This window comes from Ostrea edulis, chromosome 7 (genome assembly GCF_947568905.1).
Source record: "Ostrea edulis chromosome 7, xbOstEdul1.1, whole genome shotgun sequence".
NCBI lineage: Eukaryota > Metazoa > Mollusca > Bivalvia > Ostreida > Ostreidae > Ostrea > Ostrea edulis.
This window is the reverse complement of record NC_079170.1, coordinates 5,715,155-5,742,324: the sequence shown is the minus strand read 5'-3', so window position 1 is coordinate 5,742,324 and position 27,170 is coordinate 5,715,155. Positions and strand designations below refer to the sequence as shown.

Sequence of the window (27,170 nt, the reverse complement as noted above, 5' to 3'; positions counted from 1 at the left end):
AGACAGCATTTTACCAATGCCATGCCTTTTTTAAAATTGTCCCTCTGTCTCTAAACTATGGACAAAATTATCATGAAAGGTGAAGATAACGAACAGTGATCAATCTCATAACTCTTGTAAGCAATACAAAATAGATAGTTGGGCAAACACGGACCCCTGGACACACCAGAGGTGGGGTCAGGTGCCTAGGAGGAGTAAGCATCCACACCGCCATGAGCCCTATATTCTGATCAGGTAAGGGGAGTATAATTAAAATTAGGCGCAATTTGATTGCTTGCACTACTTGCTCTAATCATGATTTAGTGCCTGGTTTTTGTTGTTGTTGATAATATATAATTTCAAATATCTATTTAAACGGATATTTTTATTCGTTTGAATAGAAAAAGAATTTCTATTTCCTTTGCTTGTAACCGTCGAAGGTCTGACAATTTGAATTCCTTTAAAATGAGTATACGTATGCTTGCTCCTCCTAGGCACCTGTTCGTTATTTTCGCCTTTTATACGTACAATATCCATTCTCGGTACTATCACATCTATGTTCATTATCCTTAAATTCAGCTTAATCAATCTTAAATTCTAGTTAATTGATCATACAATAAAACCACTAAAGCACAGGATGCACACTGAAAGCCTTTATTTACTCTAGTACAACAATCAAAACAATAATGAACATAAAGGAAGTTAAAATTAAACATTAAATGAACATAAAGGAAGTTGAAAATGAAACATTAAATGAACATAAAGGAAGTTGAAAATAAAACATTAGAAGCATATGTTAAAGCTATTGAAATATCTATTATGATTAGATGTCGGGAATATAGTATCGCTAAATACTTAAGACAATAATCATATTCAAGAATACTTGAACATTATATGAGGAAGACAAGGAGTTATGATGTCTTGATATCTACCAATCAACTAATTCAATGTAATCATGTGTTGATATGTAACATGGACGACAAAAAATCGAGATCTTGATATATAATGTCATAATTGAAAAAAAAATTGACTTTTAACAAAGAATTGGAACACGAATTACACTTTATATCAAACTGGAATAATCTCGCCATATATATACGTTCTGCTGAACACAAATGAAAAAATCATGTAAAATTTACTGACATAATCTTTATAACTTCCATAGGTAAAACAATACCTCAAAGAGTTTTGAACACATTTTTGTTGAGTAAATAATTGACCAATATACAACAAAGAGTTGAAACTGACAGTCTTGTTGAGAGCAGCAGTCGATCATAATACAAAATATAAGTTGAACACATGACAGTTTTTGTAGTCAATGATTAGTCAAAATATAAGTTGAACAAATTACAGTTTTTGTAGTCAATGCTTAGTCAATGATTAGTCAAAATATAAAAACATTCCTGGTTAGTATGATAGTTACAGTCAGTTTCAACACATTAGGCAGGAATATATCAATATTAAATACTGTTATCTAGAGCACTATAATGCAATGTAACAAAAAAAGGTTTGGAACACACTGAAAATGAAAGTAGGTCTAAATACAAAATATAGTACTAAAGAGATATTGCTGAAATGTAAAAACAAAACTAAATCTGAACATACAGTGTATAGATTTTAAAAAAAAAATCAAAATAAATGCAAAATATAGTGAAAACATGAAATTGCTGCCTGGATTCCACATGTGAAAAACGTAAAAACAAAACTACATTTGAACTTTCAGTATAAAAAAATTAAATAAACAGTCGAGAGCAAAAAATAAAAATAAAAAAGGGATGTCATATATAACCACAGTTTGTATACAAAAATATATAGAGACTTAATGAATTCAAATATTGTAAATTCATTAATTCAGTTGATACATAGTTTTCCAAACAGAACACAAATTCTTTAAAAAATTCACTCGACCGTTTGTATGAACATTTAATATTTTGGTCAATAAATTAAATGTTTGATCCATAATCCCCACTTATTAATTTCCATTTTCAATTATAAGGCAAGACTTTGTAACTTATATGTGTCTAAAACAAAAATGACAATACTCATAATATGTTCTTTTGAACTCTTATAGTTTCACTATATCAGGTGCAAAAAGGTAATTAATTACTTCGAGTCTACCGCATATATTCGCCTATAAGTCGGATTTTTGGAAGTCAAATTTTTGGTCCAAAACTCTATGTCCGACTTATAGGCACGTCCTAAGAAGATTGGTATTTTTCAGGGCGGCGTAATGTAGTGCTTTTTTAAAACAACTCAGACAATTATCATGGACTACCACACAAATGATTATCTAGACATATTGTATTGTTTATGTATTTCAAAATTATGTATAAAGTACAAGTATTTACATATTTTTATCTAGTTAAAAATTATTTACATACACATGTACCAGTAACTAATACTTTCAATTCATCTAATCTATCGTTTATCGGTAAAATTGAATTACGAACCCGATTTAATATTGAAATATTCATAAGTATACTGGCTGAAATATATTTCATAAAAGATTGAATATTGTTAACAGATAATTTATATCATCATTCTTGACTCTTAAAAAAATCTATTGTTAATACAATGAATTTTACCTGAATCCCACAATAACGGTTTTCGCGAGGCGCGTGCCACTAAGTAAACACGGTGTCAGGTACTGGTAATTAGGAGACCATAATTGCTTAGGTCAATCATTGCCCATCATAGATCAAGGGTTGCATTTAAACCCCAAACAGATAAGGCTTGGATATTGAGCACCTCATAATTATTAATTTCTCAATATATTTTTTGAAACATAGGTAAAAACACTAGAGTATTGACTTGAAATTGTCAACCGATTCTGACAAAAATTTGTACCGACTTATAAGCGGGTCAATGGCAAATTCCTACAAAATAACCTTAAAAATACAACCGACTTTTAGGCGGACCGACTTATAGGCGAGTATATACGGTACTAGCATTTAACCTTTTGAAGTCTACATTGTTGCACGACATGAATATGTATTTATTTGATGTCATGATGATTTGTGTTGCTTTTGTTGTGTTGATACCAATAGACAAATTGATATTATGGTAATAAATTTTAACCAATTTTGAGTGCAGAACGGTCAGATTTAACAGATTGCATTTCAATAACACGCAGTATGACCCCGTTTTTTGTTTTTGTTTTACAAGTAGAATATTTTTTCACCCTCATTTTCCGTTAGCTTTGGACATTATTGGATTTGTTTGTGTCAGCATTGGACAGATAGGCTTTTTTTTATAGGCACTCCTGTGAAATGATAAGAATACATGTGATCACATACTATGTAAAAAGACAAGAAATAATATATAAACGGATGATTTATGAATAATATCATAAATCACTTAGAAATCAAGAATTGATTGAAATGTGACCGGTCAACAGGGGCTGCTTACTTCTCCCAAGCTCCTGATCCCCCCGCTGGTGTTTAAGGGGTACGTGTTGATCCCACCGCTGGTGTTTAAGGGGTACGTGTTGATCCCCCCGCTGGTGTTTAAGGGGTACGTGTTGATGCCCCCGCTGGTGTTTAAGGGGTACGTGTTGATCCCCCCGCTGGTGTTTAAGGGATATGTGCTGACCCCCCCCGCTGATGTTTAAGGGGTATGTGTTGATCTCCCCGCTGGTGTTTAAGGGATATGTGCTGACCCCCCCGCTGATGTTTAAGGGGTATGTGTTGATCTCCCCGCTGGTGTTTAAGGGGTGCGTGTTGATCCCCCCGCTGGTGTTTAAGGGGTACGTGTTGATCCCCCCGCTGGTGTTTAAGGGGTACGTGTTGATCCCACCGCTGGTGTTTAAGGGGTACGTGTTGATCCCACCGCTGGTGTTTAAGGGGTACGTGTTGATCCCCCCGCTGGTGTTTAAGGGATATGTGCTGATCCCCCCGCTGATGTTTAAGGGGTATGTGTTGATCCCCCCGCTGGTGTTTAAGGGGTACGTGTTGATCCCCCGCTGGTGTTTAAGGGGTATGTGTTGATCCCCCCGCTGGTGTTTAAGGGGTACGTGTTGATCCCCCGCTGGTGTTTAAGGGGTACGTGTTGATCCCCCCGCTGGTGTTTAAGGGGTACGTGTTGATCCCACCGCTGGTGTTTAAGGGGTACGTGTTGATCCCCCAGCTGGTGTTTAAGGGATACGTGTTGATCCCCCCGCTGGTGTTTAAGGGGGACGTGTTGATCCCCCGGCTGGTGTTTAAGGGGAATGTGTTGGACCTATTCTAAATTTTATATTGTGTACAGGATTTATAAGATTGATCACTGTGGGTTATCTTTACCTTTTTCAAGTTAACAAATGCTTTAAAACACCATCATAAATAGTATTAAACAATGTAAGATTTACTTACTGTAAACTACTTTGAAGCACATGATTAAGATGAGGATGGTAATCATGACAATTGCGGGACTTATAGTCAATACTATCTTTGTCGTAAGAGTATAGTCAACTTCATTTATTCTGCAATGGAATCGTAAGTTGTGTGATGAAAATTGGAAATGAAATGCCCGTATGTTTTCAAGAAAAACATAGTAAAAGTAAGTAGATATCTGTTTAAAAAATTGAATTATGTCACATTTTGCGCTGTATTGATTGATATTGAATTATGTCACATTTTGCGCTCTATAGATTGATTGAATTATGTCACATTTTGCGCTCTATAGATTGATTTGATGGCGTAGCACAATACAACTGAACTTTTAAATATCAACTAACACGAAGCTATCCAAAATCGCACACCATATGTTGTACGATTTTGAAGAAAAAATCCAATTAATTTGTTTTTAGCGTGTCGTTTGAGGAAACTGTGTAATTTTTTTTTTTAGATATTACAAATACCACACAAAATGTTGGTGTATTAAAATGTTTTCAAAGAAAACATTTAACTATCACGATAGTGTAAAACATCGGGCTAAAATGTGTTCCGGTGTTTGTTTTAATCAGTATTCAATGATGTTCTGTATGTAATATGAGACACACTGATTTTGACAACGGATAACTCCGTTTACCTGACCAAGATATAGGGCTCACGGCGGGTGTAACCGTCCGACAGGGGATGCTTACTCTTCTTAGTCACCTGTTTGCCAAACTCTCTATTTCTTATAACTTATAAGAGTTATGAGATTGATCGCTGTTCGTTATTTTCACCTTTCATAACTACATCAAATGTCAGAATTCGACGAAAGGTGACCCAAATATTTTGTATGGGATATGATATGTTGAAATAAAGTGACACGTAATATCTTTCTTTGCGTGAGTGCATGATTATTTACATTTCATGAATGATCAATTATCAGTAGTAAAACAAAATACAGCTGGAAATTGAAGTGTACTATATGAACCATAATAAACGTACTGAAAGGTCTTCTTTGCTGTCCCAATCGTGTTGGTCTCGATTTCGAACATTCGGTAGCAGTCTGAATCTACAAAAATACCAAAGACCGCTTTAAATTTGAGAAATACGAACTACTGTAAAATTTCTCACGCATTTATACACATGTATACTTACATTTGTATGTCTCTGTTGAGTTGTAGTACAGAGGACATGGAGGGTCAAAGCCCGTGCAGTTCGTTGAATAGCTGTCCCGTATAGTTTTGTATCCTGTATTGAACTCAGCACATCTACCAGCTAAAACACAATTTAAAACTTCCAGTTTAATTTCACAATGTATATCTACAAATTTATGTACATTTGTTTTTGACGAAAGATGACAGAAAATATAAACCGTTTTGTTCTTATCTCCGTATATGCTAAACTAAAATTCATAACGTGCTTATATTTATAGATTATGAAAGGTAAAATCGTATCTACTTTCATTTTGGTAAAATGAGGTGAATATAAAAATGAGTTATGCAAACATATCATAATGTGAAAATACGCTTAATAATACATACAAAATACACTTAATGATACATACAAGTTTGTTAATCCAGTGGAAATATCTAAAGTCCAAGTTTATGGTTTTGTATATTGTTGTATATAAAGACGGTTGTTACTTCTACATAATGTACGTAAAATCACTGCAATCGTATTATGAATACATTATAAAGTACCTATTCAACATCACACAGAGATGAGAGGGTTTTCCCATGAAAATCAAACAGTACAAATGTCTTCGTTGTGCAAGATAACATAGTTTCATTGGTTGATATATCTGTATAGGATGTATATTATTAATCATCAGTTATGCAATTTTACTAATTAATTAGCTATTGACAACACATGGTTTATCAATTCATGATCATGTTCAAATACATATTTGTCGGATTGAAAGTTAAAATATTAATCTTTTTAAATTCGCAATTATCATACAAAACACTGTGTGATGTTTTGTTGGTATATTGTTTCACCCCCTTCCAAAATCTTTAACTAATGTTGAAGCGTCACCAACATTTGGTGAAGTAACATGAATTTTGATTGGTTGTAGCAGTGAAGTAACATGAATTTTGATTGGTCGTAGCAGTGATGCAACATGAATTTTGATTGGTCGTAGCAGTGCTGGTTCTTTATCATCCCTACCGTGACACGGGACCCCCGTTTCTGATTTTTACTTTTAATGCTGGTTTTGGTGAAGGTACAATTACTACCTATATTAAACGTCGTGGGATTGACATGGTGCCAGGATCGATCCCAGACCTCCCAGTCGAGAAACGACCACCCTGACCACTTGGCTACTTCATGACCGGGAAATTTAATGTAATGAGTAAAACAACAGTATAAAAGAAACTCACACAAAATATATCTAGATGTTGTGCAAACTTCTACCAATCCCGTCATATTTTCATTGAATGCACAGTGATACTGAAACGATTTGCACGTGGTGTGATTGTATCGGGAACAGTTCTTCCTTCTCTCTGCCGTTTCGTATTGGGTCTTGTTTGATGGACATTTATATACTGTTTCCAGCGTCACCAGTGATTCCTCGCAAGCACTTTCAGAAAGTTCATATCCATTTGAAACCCATCCGTTTAAACATATGGAGATGAGCATCTGTATTGAAAACACAAATTCGTGTTTAGTGAAAAATGCGACAATAGCACAATTATAACATATAGCAAGATCAATGGTTGATGAAAACTTGAAGATAACGAACAGCGATATATACCATATGGAATACAAAATTAAGAGTCGGGAAAGCACTGAGAAATATAATCAATTTCCTATGACGAGAAAGCTTATCCCAGTATACGGAGCATCCATAATTAATAAGAGTCCCATGGACCACATCGTTCACCTGAGCAGGAGTTCCTAGCAATAAACAAGCTTGTACCAACCTATCATTATACAAGCAGTTTAATTCACAAAACAAAAACTTTTCAAAGGTAACGACTAAAAATTCATTAATTATCAAACTTAATCATTAAACTTGATTACAAATTCATTAATTACCTATGCTCTTGAAGACAGGTTTGACCTCTCATATTAACATATTTCATCTAAGGATGGTTTGTACCAAGTTTGGTTCCCTATACATTTGCATGTAAACTTTGATCCCTACTGGGACCCCATCCTAACCCCAGGAGTCATGATTTTTACAAACTTGGATTTCCACTCTGTTAGGAAGCTTTCTTGTAAATTTCAGCTTTTCTGGCCTAGTGGTTATTTAGAAGACTTTTGAATAACTCCACCCTATTTTTGCATTTTTATGATTATCTCCCCTTTGAAGGGGACATTGTTCTTCATTTGAACAAACCTGAATCTTCTTTTTCAAGGGATGATTTGTATTAAGTTTGCACGAAATTGGCCCAGTGTTTCTGGAGAAGAAGATTTCCCTATATATCAGCATGTAAACCTTTGATCCCCTAATGTGGCTCCACCCTACCTTCGGGGACCATCATCTGGGATAAATGTCTATCTACTCTACATCAGGAAGCTTTCACGTAAATCTCCACTCTTGTGGCCTGGTGGTTCTTGAAAAGAAGGTTAAAGATGTTCCCTATACATTCGCATGTAAATCTTTGATCCCCTATTGTGGCTTTAACCTACATCCAGGGGGTCATGATTTTAATAAATTTGCATATAGACTATGTCAGGAAACGTCCATGTTAAATTCAGCTTATCTGGTCCAGTGAGTCTTGAGAAGAAGAATTTTAAATGACCCTACCCTCAATTTGCATTTTTGAGATTATCTCCTCATGGAAGGGGGTATAACCCTTCATTTAAACAAATTTGAATCCCCTTCACCAAAGTATGATTTGTTCGATTGAAATTGGTCCAGTGGTTTTGAAGATTTTCCTATAAATCTGCATGTAACCCTTTAATCCCCTACTGTGGCCCCACCCTACCCCCGGGGGCCATGATCTTATTGATCTGAACAAATTTGAATCTGTTCTACATCAGGAAGCTTTCAGACAAAGCTCCACTCTTCTGGCCCAGTAGTTCTTGTGAAGATTTTTACAGATTTTCTTTACATATTCGCGTGTATAACTCTGATCCCCTATTGTGGTCCCAATATACTTCCGGAGGTCACGATTTTAATACACTGCAATTTCCATTATGTCAGGAAGCTTTCTTGTAAATTTTAGCTTATCTGGCCCAGTGGTTCTTGAGAAGAAGATTTTTAAAGGACCCCACCCTATTTTTACAGTTTTCTGATTATCTCTATTTGAAGGGGGCATGGCCCTTCATTTGAACAAACTTAAACCCCCTTCACTCAAGGATGTTTTGTGCCAAAGGACTAAAGCCAGAAATCATGAAAAATGGCCCTGTTTCCAATATTTAAAATCTTTTGGGGGTCAAAAGGCTATAAAATTTGCTTTCTAAATCAATTAATTTTATCCGATTTCCTCTACGCATTTTCTTTCTACGGGCTTCTAAATATAGCAATGAAATGAATGCATTTACATTGTAACGTCATTTTGACGTCGTTATATTGCTAAGGTAGTTAATTAACGAAGTCAATATTTACTCGAATGGCGTAAAGGAGAAAAAACTGTATCATTTAATATTATTAAGTTCTTCATTAAATTTCCTCGTGGATTTTCAGATACAATGAGTATTCATTTTGATAATAAATATGACATTGTATGGAAAAAGCATTGTGTTTTGCATGTAAGCTTGTGAAATGCAATGAGGATGCCAGTGTTGTATCGTTCATATTCAGTTGATATGTTGACATTCTCACAAAGATTCCACAAGGGTGTTGTAATCATTAGCGGATTTACGGGGGAGGGGGCAATGCTTTCCTAAGAAAAAAAAATTAATGCAATTCAAGAACAAAAATATGAGTAACATAAAATTAGATAACTAATGAATATCATGTTTAAAAAAAAATATTATCACAAACCTGTTATTTTATCGAATCACACTGTTTATATACATGCCAGTTTAAGTTTCAATTGGACAAGTATAGTTACATGTAAACATTCATCAGAACATAAAACTTAGGGATGTCAATTTTACTCGGACGCTTTAGTCGAGCGATAGTCAAGTACACAGTCAAAAAACGGACTGATATGGTACAAGTGTACCTAATTCATGCATGAGTCATACCTCGGTGCACCTTGATAGCCAAGTACACGGCAGGGGACGAAAGGCTGTCGATAACCGTAATTAATCCACCACGATAATTTTTATTTGATACGGAAATGCTGTACAAGCAACAATTAAAATGTACGTGTACTCAGGCATAAAAAGAATCATGTAAACATATGTATAAGGGTTTTTTTCCAATGCATGTACAATATATTCTTGTTCAAAACCAAAAATAATTTGGTCGACAAATATTGGACGAGAGCCTATTTCTAAGTTTTGTCTCCCAATTGTCCAGTCGATGAAAAAAATTGTCTCTGAAGGCACGAACAAAAACTCACCAGCTAGGAATGCCATCAAATAATTGGATTAATGCCATCAGGGTACGAGTTTTCGGAGAGGTAAAGTTTTAATTCACAGTCGCGAACATTCTCCCCCTTTTCGGGAGATATAGCTGTAAGGATTTATGAACATTATTTAAAAAAGCTATTCTAACAAGTACTCGACTGTGAAAAATAGTCGATGATCGGTATGACCGAGTGATTGTCGAATACTCGACGACATCTCTAATAAAAATATTTGAAAAGTATCAAGTGAGCTTCAAAAGATGATAAACTCACAAGTGCTAGAATATGTATATCGGTCAATTAAGAGAAAACATCAATATTGACGAAAGGTGTGCATAATGAATTAATAAAAGAAGAATGTAGCCGTGTTCATTAAAACTCTAGCCCAACTCGCTGAAACTCCTGAATTGTAGAAAATTTTTAGGCACTTTCTTGGTAAATGAATTGCTTAGGTTTTTAAAATCTATGATGTGAGTTTTTCTGCATTTGAGTCCGATTTGTGTTTGTCATTCAATCGTTACAATATCTCTCTGTTTGAAATTCACCCTGGTGATTATGCCTTCAATTACTGGCTAGAACAAAATTGATGATGACATTAGGCTACATTGATACAGTATAGATAGTGTCTCGGAAAAGTTTTTGTGAACTTCAAGACTGATGTTGATATCAATTTATTTTTCATGAAGAGATTGAATCTCGGTACATAACGATTCTGCTAAAAACATTAACATATGCATGAAAGGCGAATATAACGAACAGTGATCAATCTCATAACTCCTATAAGCAATACTAAATAGAGTTGTGCAAACACGGACCCTGAATATACCAGAGGTGGGATCAAGTGCCCAGGAGGAGTAAGCATCCCCTGTCGACCGGTCACAACCGCCGTGAGCCCCATATCTTGATCGAGCAAATGCATATATCCCCGATTAACACTTTATCTGATGTCAAATTGAGAATTATATAAACGAATTATTTTTCCTATATACTTCTACCTTTCGGTATATAAATACAGATGTCACCCATCTGTCATTGAAAAAAGATGCTAGACACAAAGAGCCAGTAGCATTATGAAACAGGGTTGGATGAAGTTTAGAAAATATGTTGTGTATTATAAAATTAGATTAGTACCAACAATACTATCAATAACTTTTACGCCCGATGTCATTTATATGAAAATACAATAAAAATGATAATCGTAATAATAATGATAATAAAAGAAATTGTCGGCTTTCATTACTGTACTCATTTTAAAGTTCATATCCCCATGCCTTTGAATTATTTCTGTTGTTTATTTTCCATTTAAATATGCTACTAACACATCTTTATTATTTATCGGGGATGCATTTATGTATTCATGTTTAATATACTTTATAATATATTCATGTTTATTAACAATTCGCTCATTCATCTATTTACTCCTGTTTTTTTCTTCTTCTTGTATTATTATCCGTATGCTTTTATTTAGTCAAATTATTTATCTTCTTATGTGTTTATATTTATTTGATATGTCAGGGACAGATCCAGGATTTTTTTTAAAAAGGAAGGGGGGGGGGTCTACCATTAGTTTTGATTTTCAAGGGTGGGGTCACCTTCAAAATGTGTTATTCGTACTTTTTAAAGCACAATTTTCTGACGAAAGCAAGAGGTCCAACCGGGCCCCGAGACCACCCTCCCCCTTTTGTATTTATTTTATCTACAGTATTTATATTATTCATTTGTCTACTGTGTGTTTATTTCTTTTTATCTACTAGATAGCTATTGTTCTTGTGTATGTACTTATACCCTTGTATTTTTAATTATCCACATTTATGATTTATCTATATGTTTATTCAGTTTAAATTAATTTATTCATTTTTACCGCATATCATTTTAGTTTTGAAATATGTATTTGTAATTCAATGATTTAATTGCTTTTCATTTCTAATAACACCATTCCCTACTAGGAATTTATCCTTGAAAAACTAGTTGTGATGGTATTAGCCTATAGATTTGCTTAAAAATTCCCCATAGGGCACCCCATTAAGAAGCTTGAAAGAGTTGTCTCCCGTCAGATTTTCCCATGGTTACAGTAAACTACAGGGTTTAAATTCCTACCATTTAAAACAATATTTTAATCAAATAATTATATTTTAGCTAAAATAAAGCATTGTTTACAATACATGTATTGTTTTAATGAGAACAAGCCCCAATCGTAACAACTCGGCCATTCCGTAACCGACAGGCCGAGCGTGTTCCGATTGGAGCAAACCCCCGTGAGCCTAAACTCCATTGTTATGAAGAGCTGACTAATTTCGTCAGCTTGACAGGCGACGTCATTCCTTATGCAGGAACTGAGGAACAAAGATTTTGGAAAGTGTTCACTAGGCCTAGTGCGTATGTTTACTTAGGAAACCTTAAGTGAAGTACATGAAATTGCTTAATCCATTTAATATTAGAAAAAATACCATAGCAAAGTCTCATAATTTCACAGCTTTGAAACCAGTATATTTATATGGATCTATTTTTATCGCATTGGAAATTCCCTATCTTCGATCACCGTAACCCGAGTGAGATTCGATAAATAATGTGATAATCAACATTAACATTGAATTCATTACTGTTTGATTCGAAACATGACAAAACACATTTAAACTATCAAATTTCTTGCCCAATTTAACCACTTAAAACGGTAATCCGGAAAATTCTAGGCAAGTTTCAAGAATTCAAAATCATCAAATAAAATATGGCGCCGCACGTAAACCAACACGAAACTAATACACAATATTTCTCAGATAACGATATAACCGTATATAAAATATCATCGTGGTTCAAGAGTGGCGCCCGTAAAAATTTATTAAATAAAGTTTAGAATTTCTATAAAAAATAGGTATTTTTGACATACCGCATCCGGTTTCAATGCATATAATTACGCTCGTGCTGTTTCCTGCACAAAACTCGATATGGAAATTAATAGTATAATTTCTAATTAAAGTCTGGCCTAAGATTTCTTCTATAAATATAAAGTTTTATTTTCAAAGATTGACAGGGCCAAATCATGCAATTTTGGCTTTAGTCCTTTGGTGAAAATTTGGTCCAGTGGTTTTGGAAAAGGATATGAAAATGGGATGAATTTACGACGACGACGACGCCGACGACGACAGACAACGGACAAATTTCCATTGGAAAAGCTCACTTGAGTCTTTGGCTCAGGTGAGCTAAAAACTTTTATGACACATTTTGGACAGATGTTGCCTTTATTGTTTCCAATGTAACATCTAAATTTATCATCAATTCAACAAACATTCAAAAATCAATCAAAAGACATGTTTTACATAACGACAGTGGAAGGCAACATTTCGTCTACCGTGCAGTATATGTGAATATTTACTCATTTTGTTCGATTTTCTCAAGATACTATAACAACCGACTGCTCTATGCAATGATATCAATAGATAAAAAGTGAAGATAACGAACAGTGATCAATCTGATAAATCTCATAAACAATACAAAGTAGAGAGTTGGGCAAACACGGACCCCTGGACATACCAGATCTGGGATCAGGTGCCTAGGAGGTGTGAACATTCCCTGTTGACCGGTCACACCTGCCGTGAGCCCTATATCTTGATCAGGTAAACGGAGTTACCCGTAGTCAAAATCAGTGTGCCACAAACGGTATGAAACACGTCAGACAGCATTTGATTAATTGATGTTTTTCGCCACACTCAATACTTTTTCAGTTATCTGGTGGCGCCCAACTTTTATTGGTGAAAAAGAGAGAACCCAGATACAATGTACCTGGGAAGAGACCACCGACCTTACGAAAGTAAACTGGGAAACTTTTTCACTTACCGGCGCGAGCGGGATTCGAACCCACGCCGACAGAGGTGAGAGGCCGAGTGATTTTGAGCGCGATGTTCTAACCACTCGGCCACGGAAGCCAGACAGCATTTGACCCAATCTTGACCCAATGAATCTTCCCCAGCCACGTATCAACAGGTGATGTGGTTGAGCGGGTTGCACGTGCCACCTACTTTTTGACAACGTAATTTAATTGAATTCCTCTACTATACTGAATAGCAAACTCCCATCCCTTAAAAAAGTTAAGGTTTGTGTAGAATCAATTTTTGCTTTCTCAAGAATTTTCAGACAATTGTGAAGTCAACTTTTTCTCCGTCTGTCACCACCCCATCCTACTTTAAGGAAACAAAAACAATGGCACGTGTCTGAATTCACAGATAGTTACGTGTGCTTGTTTAATGAACAAATTGCTCATTTTACCGCAGAAAACGAGATTTCGTAGGGCATATTAAACTACAACGAAATCGGGGATCAAATAATGGTGTGGCCGGTCGACAGGGGGATGCTTACTCCTCCTAGGCACTTGATCCCACCGCTGGTATATCCAAGGGTACGCGTTAGACCAACTCTCTATTTTATCTATTAGTAGGATGGGGTGGTGGCAGACGGAGAAAAAGTTGTCCTTACAATTGTCTGAAAATTCTTGAGAAGCAAAAACACTACGAAGATATTGTCAATGAGCAACTCCAACATATTTTTAATTTCAACTTCAGAGTACGTGTGCGCGGAATCAGAGTGGCGTTAACAAAGCAATTCTTGGGATGACTGATCACTAGATGTGAATATTTCCGTTTTCCATTTTTGCTGAAGAGGCAACTGTCTATGATGTCGGAATGTCTAGTCTTTAATTCATCGCGAGGTATGGTCGTATCTCTACCTACAGCGTTAATGATAAGCAATAATTGTGAGCAATATTCCATCTTATAGTAACACATGAAACAACTGATAATACTCTCTATAAACTCTTCCATATGAATTTATCCATTATAATGTTAAAATACTGAAGACACTCTGCATTTTGGAAATATAGGATTAATGTAAATAGATAAGCACGTACAAGCATATTTATGTGTAATATGAGCATAGACAGAAGCTGTTACAAGCGTTGTGATGCTATGATGATTGGAGTGGGGCCCTGCTTAAAGACTGAAAGTAATGATATAGGTAAATATCACTGATACGGGAGTGAATCACAATTTGACGATGCCCTATTTGAGCAGGAAACATACATAAGAGTGAATATGTTTTGCACTGAGACTGTTTTAGACAATATGAAATATCATTGCAAGGAATTTAAATTGATTTCTGTTAATATATAGCTAATAATTCTTTAGGAATAAAATGTTCATAAATTCCAGAGAATTTTTAGCGTGCATTATCTAAGCCATTATTGAACGTCAACTTTTCATGAAATAATAGGATCCGCACCGAAACATTCCGTTAAAAGATTGATTAAATGTATATTATTTAATGTCCCACTCGAAAATATTTGAGCAGGGAGGAATCTTTATCGCGCCACACCGACGGTGACTCGTTTGGTAAAAGATAGATAAGTACCAGAATAATTACATGTCATGAAAAGGAGGAAGTCGTATAAAACACAACAAAGTCACATGGCCAGATAAGATCCAGCCAGTAGTGCTAGCTTAGCTGAGTACAGTAATAGCTAGCCCTCTTTATCTGATCTTCAAGGAGTCTCTTGATACTGGAGAAGTTCCTGATATTTGAAAATGTGCAATCTTAACAGCCTTGTTCAAGATGGGAGGAAGGAAGTTGGCATCTAATTATAGACCAGTTAGCCTGACCAGTATACTATGCAAATTAATGGAAAAGGTTGTACGCCAGAGAATTGTCGATCATGTGGAGATAAGCAGCTTGGATTCTTGGGAAGTAGGTCAACGTCATTTCAGTTAATACATGTAACAGTACTAGATAAATGGACAGAGATATCAGATCATTTTAGAATTACTCCTCCTAGGCACCTGATCCCACCTCTGGTGTGTCCAGGGGTCCGTGTTTGCCCAACTCTCTATTTTGTATTACTTATAGGAGCTATGAGATTATTTACTGTTTGTTATCTTTACATTTCGTATCAATACAGTCTTCATAGATTTTATGAAAGGTTAGGCAAAGTGCCACACAGGAGATTATTGTCAAAGATGAAAGCTTACGGAAAAAGTGATTCTGTAATTTTGGGTTGAGCATTTTCTAACTGAACGTAAACAATGTGTGTAAGTAGATAAAATATGATCGGATTGGCACACAATTACAAGCGGGATTCCACAAGGAGCAGTAATTATTCAAGAACACCTGGATAAGTTGTACAGCTGAAGTGAAACTTGGATCCTTAAGTTCCATCCAGACAAATGTTACCGATCCACAATCGAAATTATGTATATTCCGAGAAATACTATACGATGTAGACCTATGATGGGAAGGGAAAACATTGTAGTAGAGAAAGATATAGGACAAGCGGTGGACAGGAACTTCAGTTTTGAGGCACATATACAAAACCAGATTAACAAAGCAAATCAAACAACAGGGCTGATGAGAGGATCCTTCATTCTACTATGACTGGTATCAGTAAATATCATTAATCACAATTTGTAACATTTAGCACGCATTAATCGATGCAATTCCCAGGACGAATGTTGAAAACGCACCTAACTGTGATATTGCATACATTCATATCAGTGTCAATACTCCTCTAGTTTCTAACTTAACGCGAAAAATGAATGAACTATCGACATAAAACAACTGAAATATAGCTTAACTATATAACAAAGGTGTTATTTGACTTGTATCCTCGAAAGTAAATGTTAGCACTACATCTATATTTAGCTCTAAAACTTCATAGTTATTTCGGATTTCAAAGATTTCGGTTGAGCATCACTGAAGAGACATTATTTGTCGAAATGCGCATCTGGTGCATCAACATTGGTACCGTATAAGTTTTACATGTAGTTGAGTTTGAAAATATATATATTCAACACGTTCTGTAAACCCTGACTTTTGGTAATAAGGTTTATCATCTAGATGTCTACACGAGGTGTTTCGACCGCTCATATCGACTATCATATAAATTTAGCATTATGTGATATTGTGATATTAGATGTAAAATTTGATATATAGCTTTCCGTGACGTTTTGGGTACAATTAACTTGCATCCTCTGTTGTTTCTGCAATATTAATCGGTATTACCAGGGTTGCTTTAGAGTTGGTATATCTTGATAGTTCCTGGTTGTAACAAGTACAAATGTCAGCTCTTATGAATTACAGACGTTTGTATATATAGCCATTACAAAGACGGAGGAAGATATTTCAATCGGAGATCAAACACGGCGGTATCCTTGCATTATTAAATTAGTGATCTAACTAGGCCGATATGCGATGTTTGGTAATATACTACACCATAGGATTTAAACCCATTTCAGAAACCATACAAATAGAGGAGAGGAAAATATTAGTCATGGGGAGGTAAGAAATTTCAAAGGGAAAATGTCGGAAACGTCGCGTATGACCTTAAGCAAATGTGACTATCATGTTTCGTTTTACATCACGCTCAATACTTGTTTCAGGATTGTTGTAAATACAGCAAGTATAAATCAAAAGCGTTATAAACAAAATAATATGAAATTAAAAATGCATACATAGTGATAATACCACCTACCAAGACTGACGAGACTGACGAGAATTAGGTTCAACACGGTGATATGGAGAACAAAGGATGAAGACAAAATAGTGACCCAGTAGCTAAGTACTTCGTTACTAGCTTGAAAATACGGATGTATATTTAATTGCTGTTATAAAATTTAGAAATTCCATTTCAAAATTAAGGATTATCTCCCCCATGCATAGCTCTTATCCTCAGACGAATTTGACTCCACTTTTTTTTTTGGCATGCTGTTTTTGGCTATAATAGCTCTAAAACGTCATTGTTATTTCGGATTTCAAACATTTCGGTTGAGCATCACTGAATAGAAATTATTTGTCGAAATGCGCATCTGGTGCATCAAATTTGGTACCGTATAAGTTTTACATTAGATATTGCTGTTTTGCGATTCATATCCAGACCCACCCCTTGACCGCTGTCTACTTCTCCATAAAACCGTGATAACCTCTCTTTTATTTTCATGAATTTGAATCTCATTTTTATAAAACGAACGTTTTGCAGAAAAGTGAGTTTTGGAATATGTGTTCACAGTGTGTGTATATATAAGTAATGTATCCAGTCTTCAAGGTTAAGCTCCACTCCGTAATTAAGCGTTACATGTAAAGCCACAATGTCATGAATACCTTCATAATGATAACGCATGTAAAATGTCTGCGGGATGTACATCGCACTGAAAGAAAAATCTAGAGAAATAGAAAATAATGACAACTCGTGGATTTCATTATGAATTAAACAAAGATAATTGTCAGTAATAAATGACATCTCGTTTATGTATGTACGTACGTGTGTATGTGTGTGCAGGGATTAATTAAGAGATTAATTAGGAATTATGGCTTTCTCAATATTAGTGCATGTATTTTTGTCCTTGAAAACAGTTGCATAAAATATATTGCAAATGAATTTTCCTCAACCTTTTTCAAAATCGGGGCATATGGGACCCTCTGTACAAATACATCTAAATCATGAACGGGTTCTTGTCACTGAAAAACGTTTTATTGGCATGGAAGAGTTATCTTCCCTGAAAGTCAGTGAAAACTTATCACTGTCATAATGATAGTCTTGTTAAACTTTCTCTGAAATCATTATCTGTCTGAAATCCAAATAGACTTTGGAGAATGCCTACCTTATTAGTCATGTTTCAGTATCTATTCAGGTGTTAGGGTTATCTAATCAACAATCCAAGAAACACTTTTTATCATTGTATAAAGAGATATCGTTTATTCTATAAAACTCGTTATATATAACATTTTCACCGATTTAATACGCCCTGTTACTATGGAGTACTGCGATGAACCTCAAAGGTAAACAAAGTTCTTTTAAAACACCGACTTAGATAAAACGGGTGACCCAGTTAAATTTTGAATGTATAGGTTGATATTTAAATTTTCATGAAAGCATGGTTCCTTTGTTAATACTCCAGGTTCACAATAATGCTTAGAAACGTACAAATGTCGCATTAAGTTCATCATATAGATTATTCTATTAATTTTTGGCTATATGTTATTTGTTGTTTAGTAGATGAACATGTACTTACTTGTTTAGACAAACTTGGACACGCTTACTTAAAATCACGACAACGCAGGTTCGAGACAAAGGCTTTAAAATATACGGAAGCCCATTTAGGACCTATCAAAAATACAGTTCTAATTTGAAATAACGAATTTCACAATTCGTTGTTTCGAATTTAATTCGTTATTTCAAACTTTAAAATTCGTTATAATGTAAAACTTATACGGTACCAATTTTGATGCACTAGATGAGCATTTCGACAAATAATGTCTCTTCAGTGATGCTCAACCGAAATGTTTGAAATCCGAAATAACTATGAAGTTTTAGAGCTAAATATAGCCAAAAACAGCGTGCCAAAAAAGTGGAGCCAAATTCGTCCTACGGATTAAATACTTTATAACAATTTTATAAACTTCGTAATGATACATTTCAAAATTTGAAATAACGAATTAAATTTGAAATAATAGATTTTGAAAGGACTAAAGCCAAAAATTATGAAAAATGGCCCTGACTCCAAATTTTATAATTTTGTGAGGGTAAAAAGGCTATGACATCTGCTTCCTAAAACAATTTACTTTTTGTCATTTCGTCCACACACTTTCTTTTTACGGACTTCAAAGTGCAGCAATGAATTAAAGGCATTGACGTTTTAACGTCATATTTACGTCGTTGTATTGCTAAGATAGTTAACTGTTAAGATTCACAAAAACGGCGTATCAGAAAAAAACTGTAGTATCCTTTTTTATAAATTCTTCATTGAATATCCTCTTCCTATATACATGTACAATACAAAATTATTATAATAAAATGGAACATCGTAGAAAAATGTCTAAAGCATTGTGAAACTCACAAGTCTTATGCCTATTGATAGCGTTTTTTAAAAATTGAAATATTTCTCAGAGAAATGAATTCACAACTTGGATAATTAAACATTGAATATTGACATAATCATATTACTGATGTATGTATATATATAGTTTAAAGAAGGATATATTACAACAAATCTTAATATCATGTACACACGTATACAAAGAATTGAAACCATAAAAATTAAGGTACTGTACAACAAGATAGTAAAAGACAATGATGATACAGTCGGATTTCAATAACAATGGTTCCGATTTTTATTGAAATGTAAGAATGCTTGCCGAAATGTTGTTTCTTTACCTGAGAAGAAATATTGACTAATTTTGTCATTGGATACAGAAATAATTATTAAAAAGAAATAAACAAGATTTAAAACATAAAATATTTAGGGTTGTATTCAACAGTAACTACACAAACATAACTGTTTATTCTTCCGGAACACTTTCGCAGCTACTGACATCACTGTCGGAGTCATCAATGGTAGGAGGGATATCTGCTGCATCCAGGACATGCTCGCCCCAATCACGAACACCGTATTTCTTTCCCTCATGCCTTCCTTTTGCTAGGTACCAAATAATGGCCGCTATATGTGAACACATGCCTACAACTCTTGCACCAGCTCTACATGTACAGTACCATGCGTTGACAGTACATTCCGAATATTCAATCCAGACGAAGTATTGTTTTGATGATGTGTGACGACTCTGAATTTTCACTTTTAGCAGTCTTTCATTATCCTTATGAAAAAATATATCGCATTCCCCCTCAATATGTTCTTGAATGTAACTGCGAGAAAGCTTTAGCTGATAGGTCCCACACGTCAAATTCCGCAACTGTTCCTCATCAAGCGTAGGGAAGTTCTGAATATCACACTCATGAACCGCCTGCCACTGAATAGATCTTCGGTTCAGACAATTTTCTTCAACCGTTTGCTTGAGATTATTAACCTGTTCAAAATGATAACAATGCAATTATAAACAATTGTCTACGAATTAGTTTTAATAGTACTAGTATATCTTCATTTATTATATAGATATGAGTGTCTGTTTTGCAGTTGTCCAGTTTGTTTGAAGTTTAGCAATCTATTAATCTATGTGTGATTGAAAATACCTGTTTAGACAAATATAGCATTTTTACTGCCTCGGCCTCATCTTCCTTGGTGCTTTTGTTCAGGGGCGGTGAAAATCTGTTAGACAGCGCACATACAATTTTCACGTAATCTCCGATAAATGGGATCTGATTTGTTGGTAGAGTCTTATCCAGGTATCTCCAACGCTTGATTCTCGCATTTGAAGATTCCACCACCCATCGGACCTATCAATATCAAAATGGATGAAATTATTAGTTCACGTTGTCATTTTTTAAGAAATTGTAAACAGGCTTATTGATTATGAGATTTAAATTGCCTACCTTTGTAACAAGTCTGCTGATATTGGCATCGCCAGTGCTCATCTGTCGTTGCCCCTTTTCCAAAAAACAGGGCATTTCTGCCTGGATTCCAAGATCTGCAAGCAGAGGCAAAGCGTCCCTGAACCCTCGGTCCACGATGAAAATATCGTCTTCACTGACCCAGCTCCGGATATTCTCTGCATTTGTTTTAATGATGTGATGGAGAATTGAAGCATCATTATTTTTACTGTCAGCTAGGTATGGGCCCAATATAGATACAAAGTATCCAGTGGTTGTCACAATCACCATTGGTTTGACTAGTGGTCTTCCCTTATGCATGCTGTAAGAGCGCCTTTGGTAATGAAAATTGTTGCTCTTGGCTGTGTAGATATATGTGCCATCGAGCACCAATATAGCCTGGTTTTTCTCTATGTTCCCGAACAGAGTTTGAGCTAGCTGACGAGTGTGACCATTAATGACTTCCTCTCTTGTTATGTGCGCAAACCCAAGACTCTGTGGAACAAAACTGGTCAACATTGCTTTTCTTACAGAAGCAGCTGCTCTTCTTAAGCTGGACTTTGAAGTACGAAATAATATGGATAAAATCTGATTAGATAGTCCAGTCTTTAATTTGCACAGGAATATGGCTACGGATTTTCTAAGACTTCTGGATGGAGTTTGTTTCACTTGATGTTTCAAAGAATCACATACAGTTTGAAAATTATCCTTATTGAGACCTAGTAGAGCCATATAGTCAGCATCTGTCAGTGTCTGTAAATCATCAAAGTCCAGGTGGGATTTTTCATTTCGATGGCATAAAAAACGCATCTGTTGCAGCAGACTTAAAATGGTAGTTCTGTTGATAAATGCCTGTTCTGTAGTTGGTAACTGATGAATGGCATCATTTGTGAAACGACCATCTTTCAGATGGACTGGACAGCATCTATTTCCAGATGGAATAAGTATGTTGTGCTCAACGAAGACAGCTGTGCGACATTCTGGAGACACCACTACTAATTTAGGTCCTGGTTTTTTGCAAAGAATACAATATGCATGGGTCTTTGCTGTAGATTTCAGATCCAATGTCACTGATGGAGGACTTGATAGATGTTTCCTGTTGTCAGTAGTGGACGAAGGCGCTAGCGATTCCTTCTGGATAGTTGAACAACATGTAGGTGTTGCAGACGATGTATGGTTTGACACATCTCTGTAGTATATATTTCTACATTTACCGCAGATGACTGAATTTCCTTTACTCTCCAATAGAAATCTTTTCCTTAAGTATTTCCTAATGTTTTTGTCAACGCGCCTTCTCTCCTTTGGTTTAGTCCTTTTTGAACACAGCACACAGTTAAAGTACTCAGTTTTTTCTCCAGGCATGGTTGCATTATCTGGAATTAAAACATTTCTTTATCATCCATGTGAAGCATTTCATGCATAAACAGTTTAGTTTGAATATAATGTCATGATTTACCTTTTTAAAGATAATTTCTTTTTGTCCATATAATACTACTTGAAGTGCATACGTTTGAATTATAAACATTTCAAAGTAAGTCTTAATACAGACTTGTAGCATCGGTTTTCTTTTTTGTTTTATTGGGGAGGGGGCCAGCTGGAGAAGTCGCACGACTTCATAGAATTGTCTAAAATTCTTGAAAAGCAGTCAAAAATAAAATAAAAAAGTATATGGAAGACATCTCAAATCACAACACATAAATGGCCATCCCCCCTTCACCCCCCCCCCCCCCCAAACTCCAAAGTCCTGAATCGGAGGGGGGGGGGGTCGTCCTTCACAGCAATAGCTGAATTCATCACTCCAAAGATGATAGCAAAGAAGAAGTGATATATATAAAGCACGGAAAAAGCAGATGAATTCTTTAATAAACATAACTGCCCTGAGTGAAAAAAAATTTAATCTAAAGCACAGGAAATTTCACTTTTTTGGATACCCACTTCCGCCCCTACCCGGGGTTGAACTCACGACCTGCGGAATCAATCTTCTAGCAGCATGCAACCAGCGCGCTAGAACGCTCGACCATCTAGGCAAATGTTTTTCATACCCCCCCCCCCCCATGCTTGAAGTTATGAATATTGACACACGTAAAAATAAAAAAAATCCGAAAATAACCTAGTTAATAAATCAAGAAATTAGTTAATAAGTCAAGAAGTTTAAAATACGGCGGCTTTATTTGAATAAAGCTGCGTGCCAACATAGTGAAAAAAAATGCAACAATATAATGAATGACACACCCCCCCCCCCTTATTTTTTTTTTTTTACAGTAGTGAGTGGGACGATTATAAGGTAGATGTTATGACTATTGGCCCCATGTAATAAATGAGAAGTCCCCCACCCACCCCCTCTCTTTAACACACACTACACGATATAAGAAGTTGATAGATTTTCATATTGGTATCAATTTCAATTTATTTATTGATTCACCAAGTACGTTGGCATACAATCACGTTACACAATATGATATAAATAATGACTATATACGAAATACTAACAGTTCTTATACATAGATGTAAATACATGTATTTGACATGTACCTGTGATATCAAACTGTATCTATGCCATTTAGTATTATATTAATTAAATATAATTATATCACTTTACTTTTGTTGTGCAATTCAGAGTATTCATGTAAAAATTCATATACCCTTCTAGCATGAACTACATTGACATAGAACTTTACAATGGTTTTCCTTTGATACATCATCATCTGATATGTAGATGTTCAAAGGTTAATGTAAACAAGAGTTTGGGGGGAGGGGGGGGGGTTGTAAATGAAAAGAGTTGACTGAAAGAGTAATTTCCCTTTGTCGTGTTTTGGATCTAAGCGGACATCGTCTGCATTGTTTTGTGCACATTTTGCGGCATAAGAAGTAAAGCATTATGCCTAATTGTTTGACTGGACATACTTATCAAATTGCAAAGTAAGTAAATGTTTTGCATTTTAATAGCTCAGCAGCAAACTGTTCATTCATTTAACGTCATTTATACGGTGGTAGGCGGATTGGCCTACTAAGTCGCATATCGTAATGAAAACATGTGCGCGGACCTAACTTTTTATCGTGGTCTACTTCTGTGATCTATGGTGGTAATTATTTCCTAAGATTTGGTAAATACCAAGGACAATTCATAGTAATAAGCATTGTGGTAATAATTTTAATGAGGGGGGAAATGTAGACTGTTTATAAACATAACTATATCGACAGTAATGGGTACCCGGCAGTTGAATAGGTCTTACCCCGGTACATGTCTTTCTCTTATCGGAATATACATGTATATGTGTACATATATACATAAATATATGTAGGTCTAAATGTTTTATATTTTTGATGGTTAATTCTAAATATATAGATCAATATAGGCCTATATGGTAGTAAATACCGATAGGTGTTTCTAAGAGCGGTAACTCTTCAAAAGCAAGAAAGGTAACAGTCTTTAAAAAAAAATTCAAGATACACAATTTGTGTATATTGTTACATGTATACATAATCATGTATAGGCCAGGCTGTACGTGCGTGCATTATAAAATGGGTACGCAGCAGACGACAAGAGTAGGCCTAACGATAACGTTATACTTACATGTATAATTATTTAGGCCTACTTGTAACTCAAAAATATATTGCATTCAGTTAGGCCTAGTATCTTTTGTTTTTCCTTGTAAGAAATCTACTTACCATTACATAGTCTCAAAATTTCCCTGCTTGTTCTTCATAATCGTTTTCCTTCTGTTTGACATCCGAACGCTTTTGTTTACATGGAGATCTATTTTTATCACTGGGAATTCCCCATTTCCGTTCATCGGAACTCAAGGCAAATTCGAAAATTCATAATGATAGTGATTCCAAATCCTGTTTCATTTCAAATATAACAAAATTCAATCATAATTTTAAACTTTATTACATATTCCACCATTTAAAACGTAAATCCGGAAAGCTACAATACAAGTTTTATAATATAAATAAACATGAAATATAACATGGCGCCACTCGTGAACCAGCACACAACTGATACATGATATTCCTAAGGTAGTCATATAACTTTATGAAAAATGTCAGCGTGGTTTAAGGATGGCGCCCATAAAAATTTGTTAAATAAAGTCTAGAAATTCTGTTAAAAATGGGTATATTTGCCATACCGCATCCGGTTTCAATGCATATAATTACGCTCGAGCTATTTCCTGCACAAAACTTGATATGGCTATCGATAGTATGATGTCTTATCAACGTATTGCCCAAGTTTTATTTCATAATTAAAAAGTTTGATTTTCAAGGATTGACAGGGCCAAATCATGCAATTTTGGCTTTAGTTCTTTGTTATATCCAATTGCCTAATTCGTTACAACAAATTTCTAAAAAAAAAAAAAAATCTCTGCTGATGAAAAGGTTAAGATAACAAGCAGTTAGCAATCTCATAACTCATATAAGGAATACGAAATTAAGAGTTTGGCATAAGCGGACCCCTGAATGTACCAGAGGTAACATCAGGAGCCTGATTTTGCGACATCTTCCTCCAACTACTTTTTATTAATTACTCGTTTTAACAAACTGTGTTAAAATTCCTTTTAACGAATTAAAATCCGAGTTAATGAATTGACAAATCTATATTTCTAAACTGTTTAATTCATTCTTACATATTCTAGCAAATCGTTATCACGAATTTTATACCATGGAGAAGGTACACTAAGGGTCAATTTTGGCCTATGTTCAGAAGTTGGTAATCTTATGCCCCAATACTATATAGGGTGTATATTTTCTATATAATACTATATAGGGTGTGTACTTTCTATATAATACTATATAGGGTGTGTACTTTCTATATAATACTATATAGGGTGTGTACTTTCTATATAATACCATATAGGGTGTGTACTTTCTATATAATACTATATAGGATGTGCACTTTCTATATAATACTATATAGGGTGTATACTTTCTATATAATACTATATAGGGTGTGTACTTTCTATATATAGTGATTATATAAACGTATCACGTATATGTTTTGCGATAAGAAGTAGCAAAGTTGGCATGTTTAAACATATTTTATTGCATATATAACATTCAACAGGTTTGAACACAAGTTCTTAAAGGTTCTTACCTTAGGTTAATTGATAAGAATGATCATAAACATATCTTTAGACAAATACATGTACATATAGCATAAAATGAATTACTATCATGAAAATCTGCATGAATTCAATATTGATTTGTGAACAGCAATTAAAAAGTTTGCTTTTAATTTCATACCCCAAATTGTCACTCCCCCAAAGTAAAAATCCATGTATCAATCATACATGTAGATAATTGTTGTATTTGAAAAAGTTCGTTAATCATAACATATCAAACTACTGAAAATCTTTTACAAAGAAAAAACGATATGCATCTTCTCTCATACCCAATCACAGCTAGGAGAATTGACTATGGGTTTTTTTCTTCGGTGTAAATCATGATTAAGCAAACAGTTATGTATTAATTTAATATGAATTATATTTACTATTCTTTTGCCAAGAGGAAAATGTTTAGACACTATTGAAATATTGATATCATTAGAAATGCTTCGGCGGAACTGACAGATAGAGATTGTTTTCTTTGCTTCGTTTGCTAAAGAATTCGATTTGCGAATGACATCTAGAAAAAAATATTTCTCATATATTTCTTGCTTACGGTAAGTATAGGAGGTACATGTATGTAGTCATATTGGTAACGAGTATTGTAGTGCGATGTATCCTCTCACAATACACAAGAACTTGTTCTGCGTATAGTCAGTTTTTAAATCGAGGCAAGCTACTGACAAACAAGTTGATGGTACAGGGGTTTTAACGTTTCGATTGACGTCAGCATTTCGCAAATTCTATGGTCGTGACAACGATCTAGTTCGTCAATACAACCTACCATTGGGTCAAATGCTGTCTGACGTGTTTCATATCGATTGTTAGGCCGTTCTTGGCACACTGATTTTGACTACGGATAACTCCGTTTACCTGATCAGGATATAGGGCTCACGGCGAGTGTGACCGGTCGACATAACTCCGTTTACCTGATCAGGATATAGGGCTCACGGCGGGTGTGACCGGTCGACAAGGG

At 35.0% G+C, this 27,170-nt stretch overlaps 2 protein-coding genes across 4 annotated transcripts; both read right to left on the bottom strand.

Annotated features, from left to right (window-relative positions):
• Window positions 1-619: 619 nt before the first annotated feature.
• On the bottom strand, window positions 620-18,916 carry LOC130047749 (uncharacterized). Of its 2 annotated transcripts, XM_056143124.1 has the most exons (7): window positions 18,844-18,916; window positions 17,933-17,979; window positions 6,710-6,968; window positions 5,487-5,606; window positions 5,334-5,400; window positions 4,329-4,438; window positions 620-3,241 (listed from the first exon to the last, which is right to left on the bottom strand). In XM_056143124.1, coding segments are annotated over exons 1-7 (642 nt in total). In that variant the 5' UTR covers window positions 18,845-18,916; the 3' UTR covers window positions 620-3,203. The 2 variants fall into 2 exon arrangements, with proteins under 2 accessions (XP_055999099.1, XP_055999100.1); XM_056143125.1 differs by lacking the exon at window positions 17,933-17,979.
• Window positions 18,917-19,557: 641 nt separating this feature from the next.
• LOC125657086 (uncharacterized) lies at window positions 19,558-25,806 on the bottom strand. 2 transcript variants are annotated; one of them, XM_056143123.1, is made up of 4 exons: window positions 24,762-25,806; window positions 21,096-22,465; window positions 20,796-20,999; window positions 19,558-20,632 (listed from the first exon to the last, which is right to left on the bottom strand). In XM_056143123.1, exons 2-4 carry the CDS (start codon window positions 22,452-22,454, stop codon window positions 20,111-20,113), a joined length of 2,085 nt encoding a protein of 694 aa, XP_055999098.1. In that variant the 5' UTR covers window positions 22,455-22,465; window positions 24,762-25,806; the 3' UTR covers window positions 19,558-20,110. The 2 variants fall into 2 exon arrangements, with proteins under 2 accessions (XP_055999098.1, XP_055999097.1); XM_056143122.1 differs by lacking the exon at window positions 24,762-25,806 and having other exon boundaries at window positions 19,766-20,632; window positions 21,096-22,472.
• Window positions 25,807-27,170: the final 1,364 nt, after the last annotated feature.

What these genes read in the sequence shown, in the direction of transcription:
- LOC130047749 (XM_056143124.1), bottom strand. An exon ending in AACATCTAGATATATTTTGT is followed by an intron (nt 5,607 to 6,709) that starts GTGAGTTTCTTT and finishes ATTGTGTTTTAG; the next exon opens with CTGGTAGATGTGCTGAGTTC. An exon ending in GTGCTTCAAAGTAGTTTACA is followed by an intron (nt 3,242 to 4,328) that starts GTAAGTAAATCT and finishes ATCATTTCACAG; the next exon opens with GAGTGCCTATAAAAAAAAGC.
- LOC125657086 (XM_056143123.1), bottom strand. Translation starts at nt 22,454, where the DNA reads ATGCCTGGAGAAAAAACTGAGTACTTTAACTGTGTGCTGTGTTCAAAA. An exon ending in TCAGCAGACTTGTTACAAAG is followed by an intron (nt 21,000 to 21,095) that starts GTAGGCAATTTA and finishes TGATATTGATAG; the next exon opens with GTCCGATGGGTGGTGGAATC. An exon ending in TGCTATATTTGTCTAAACAG is followed by an intron (nt 20,633 to 20,795) that starts GTATTTTCAATC and finishes CATTTTGAACAG; the next exon opens with GTTAATAATCTCAAGCAAAC.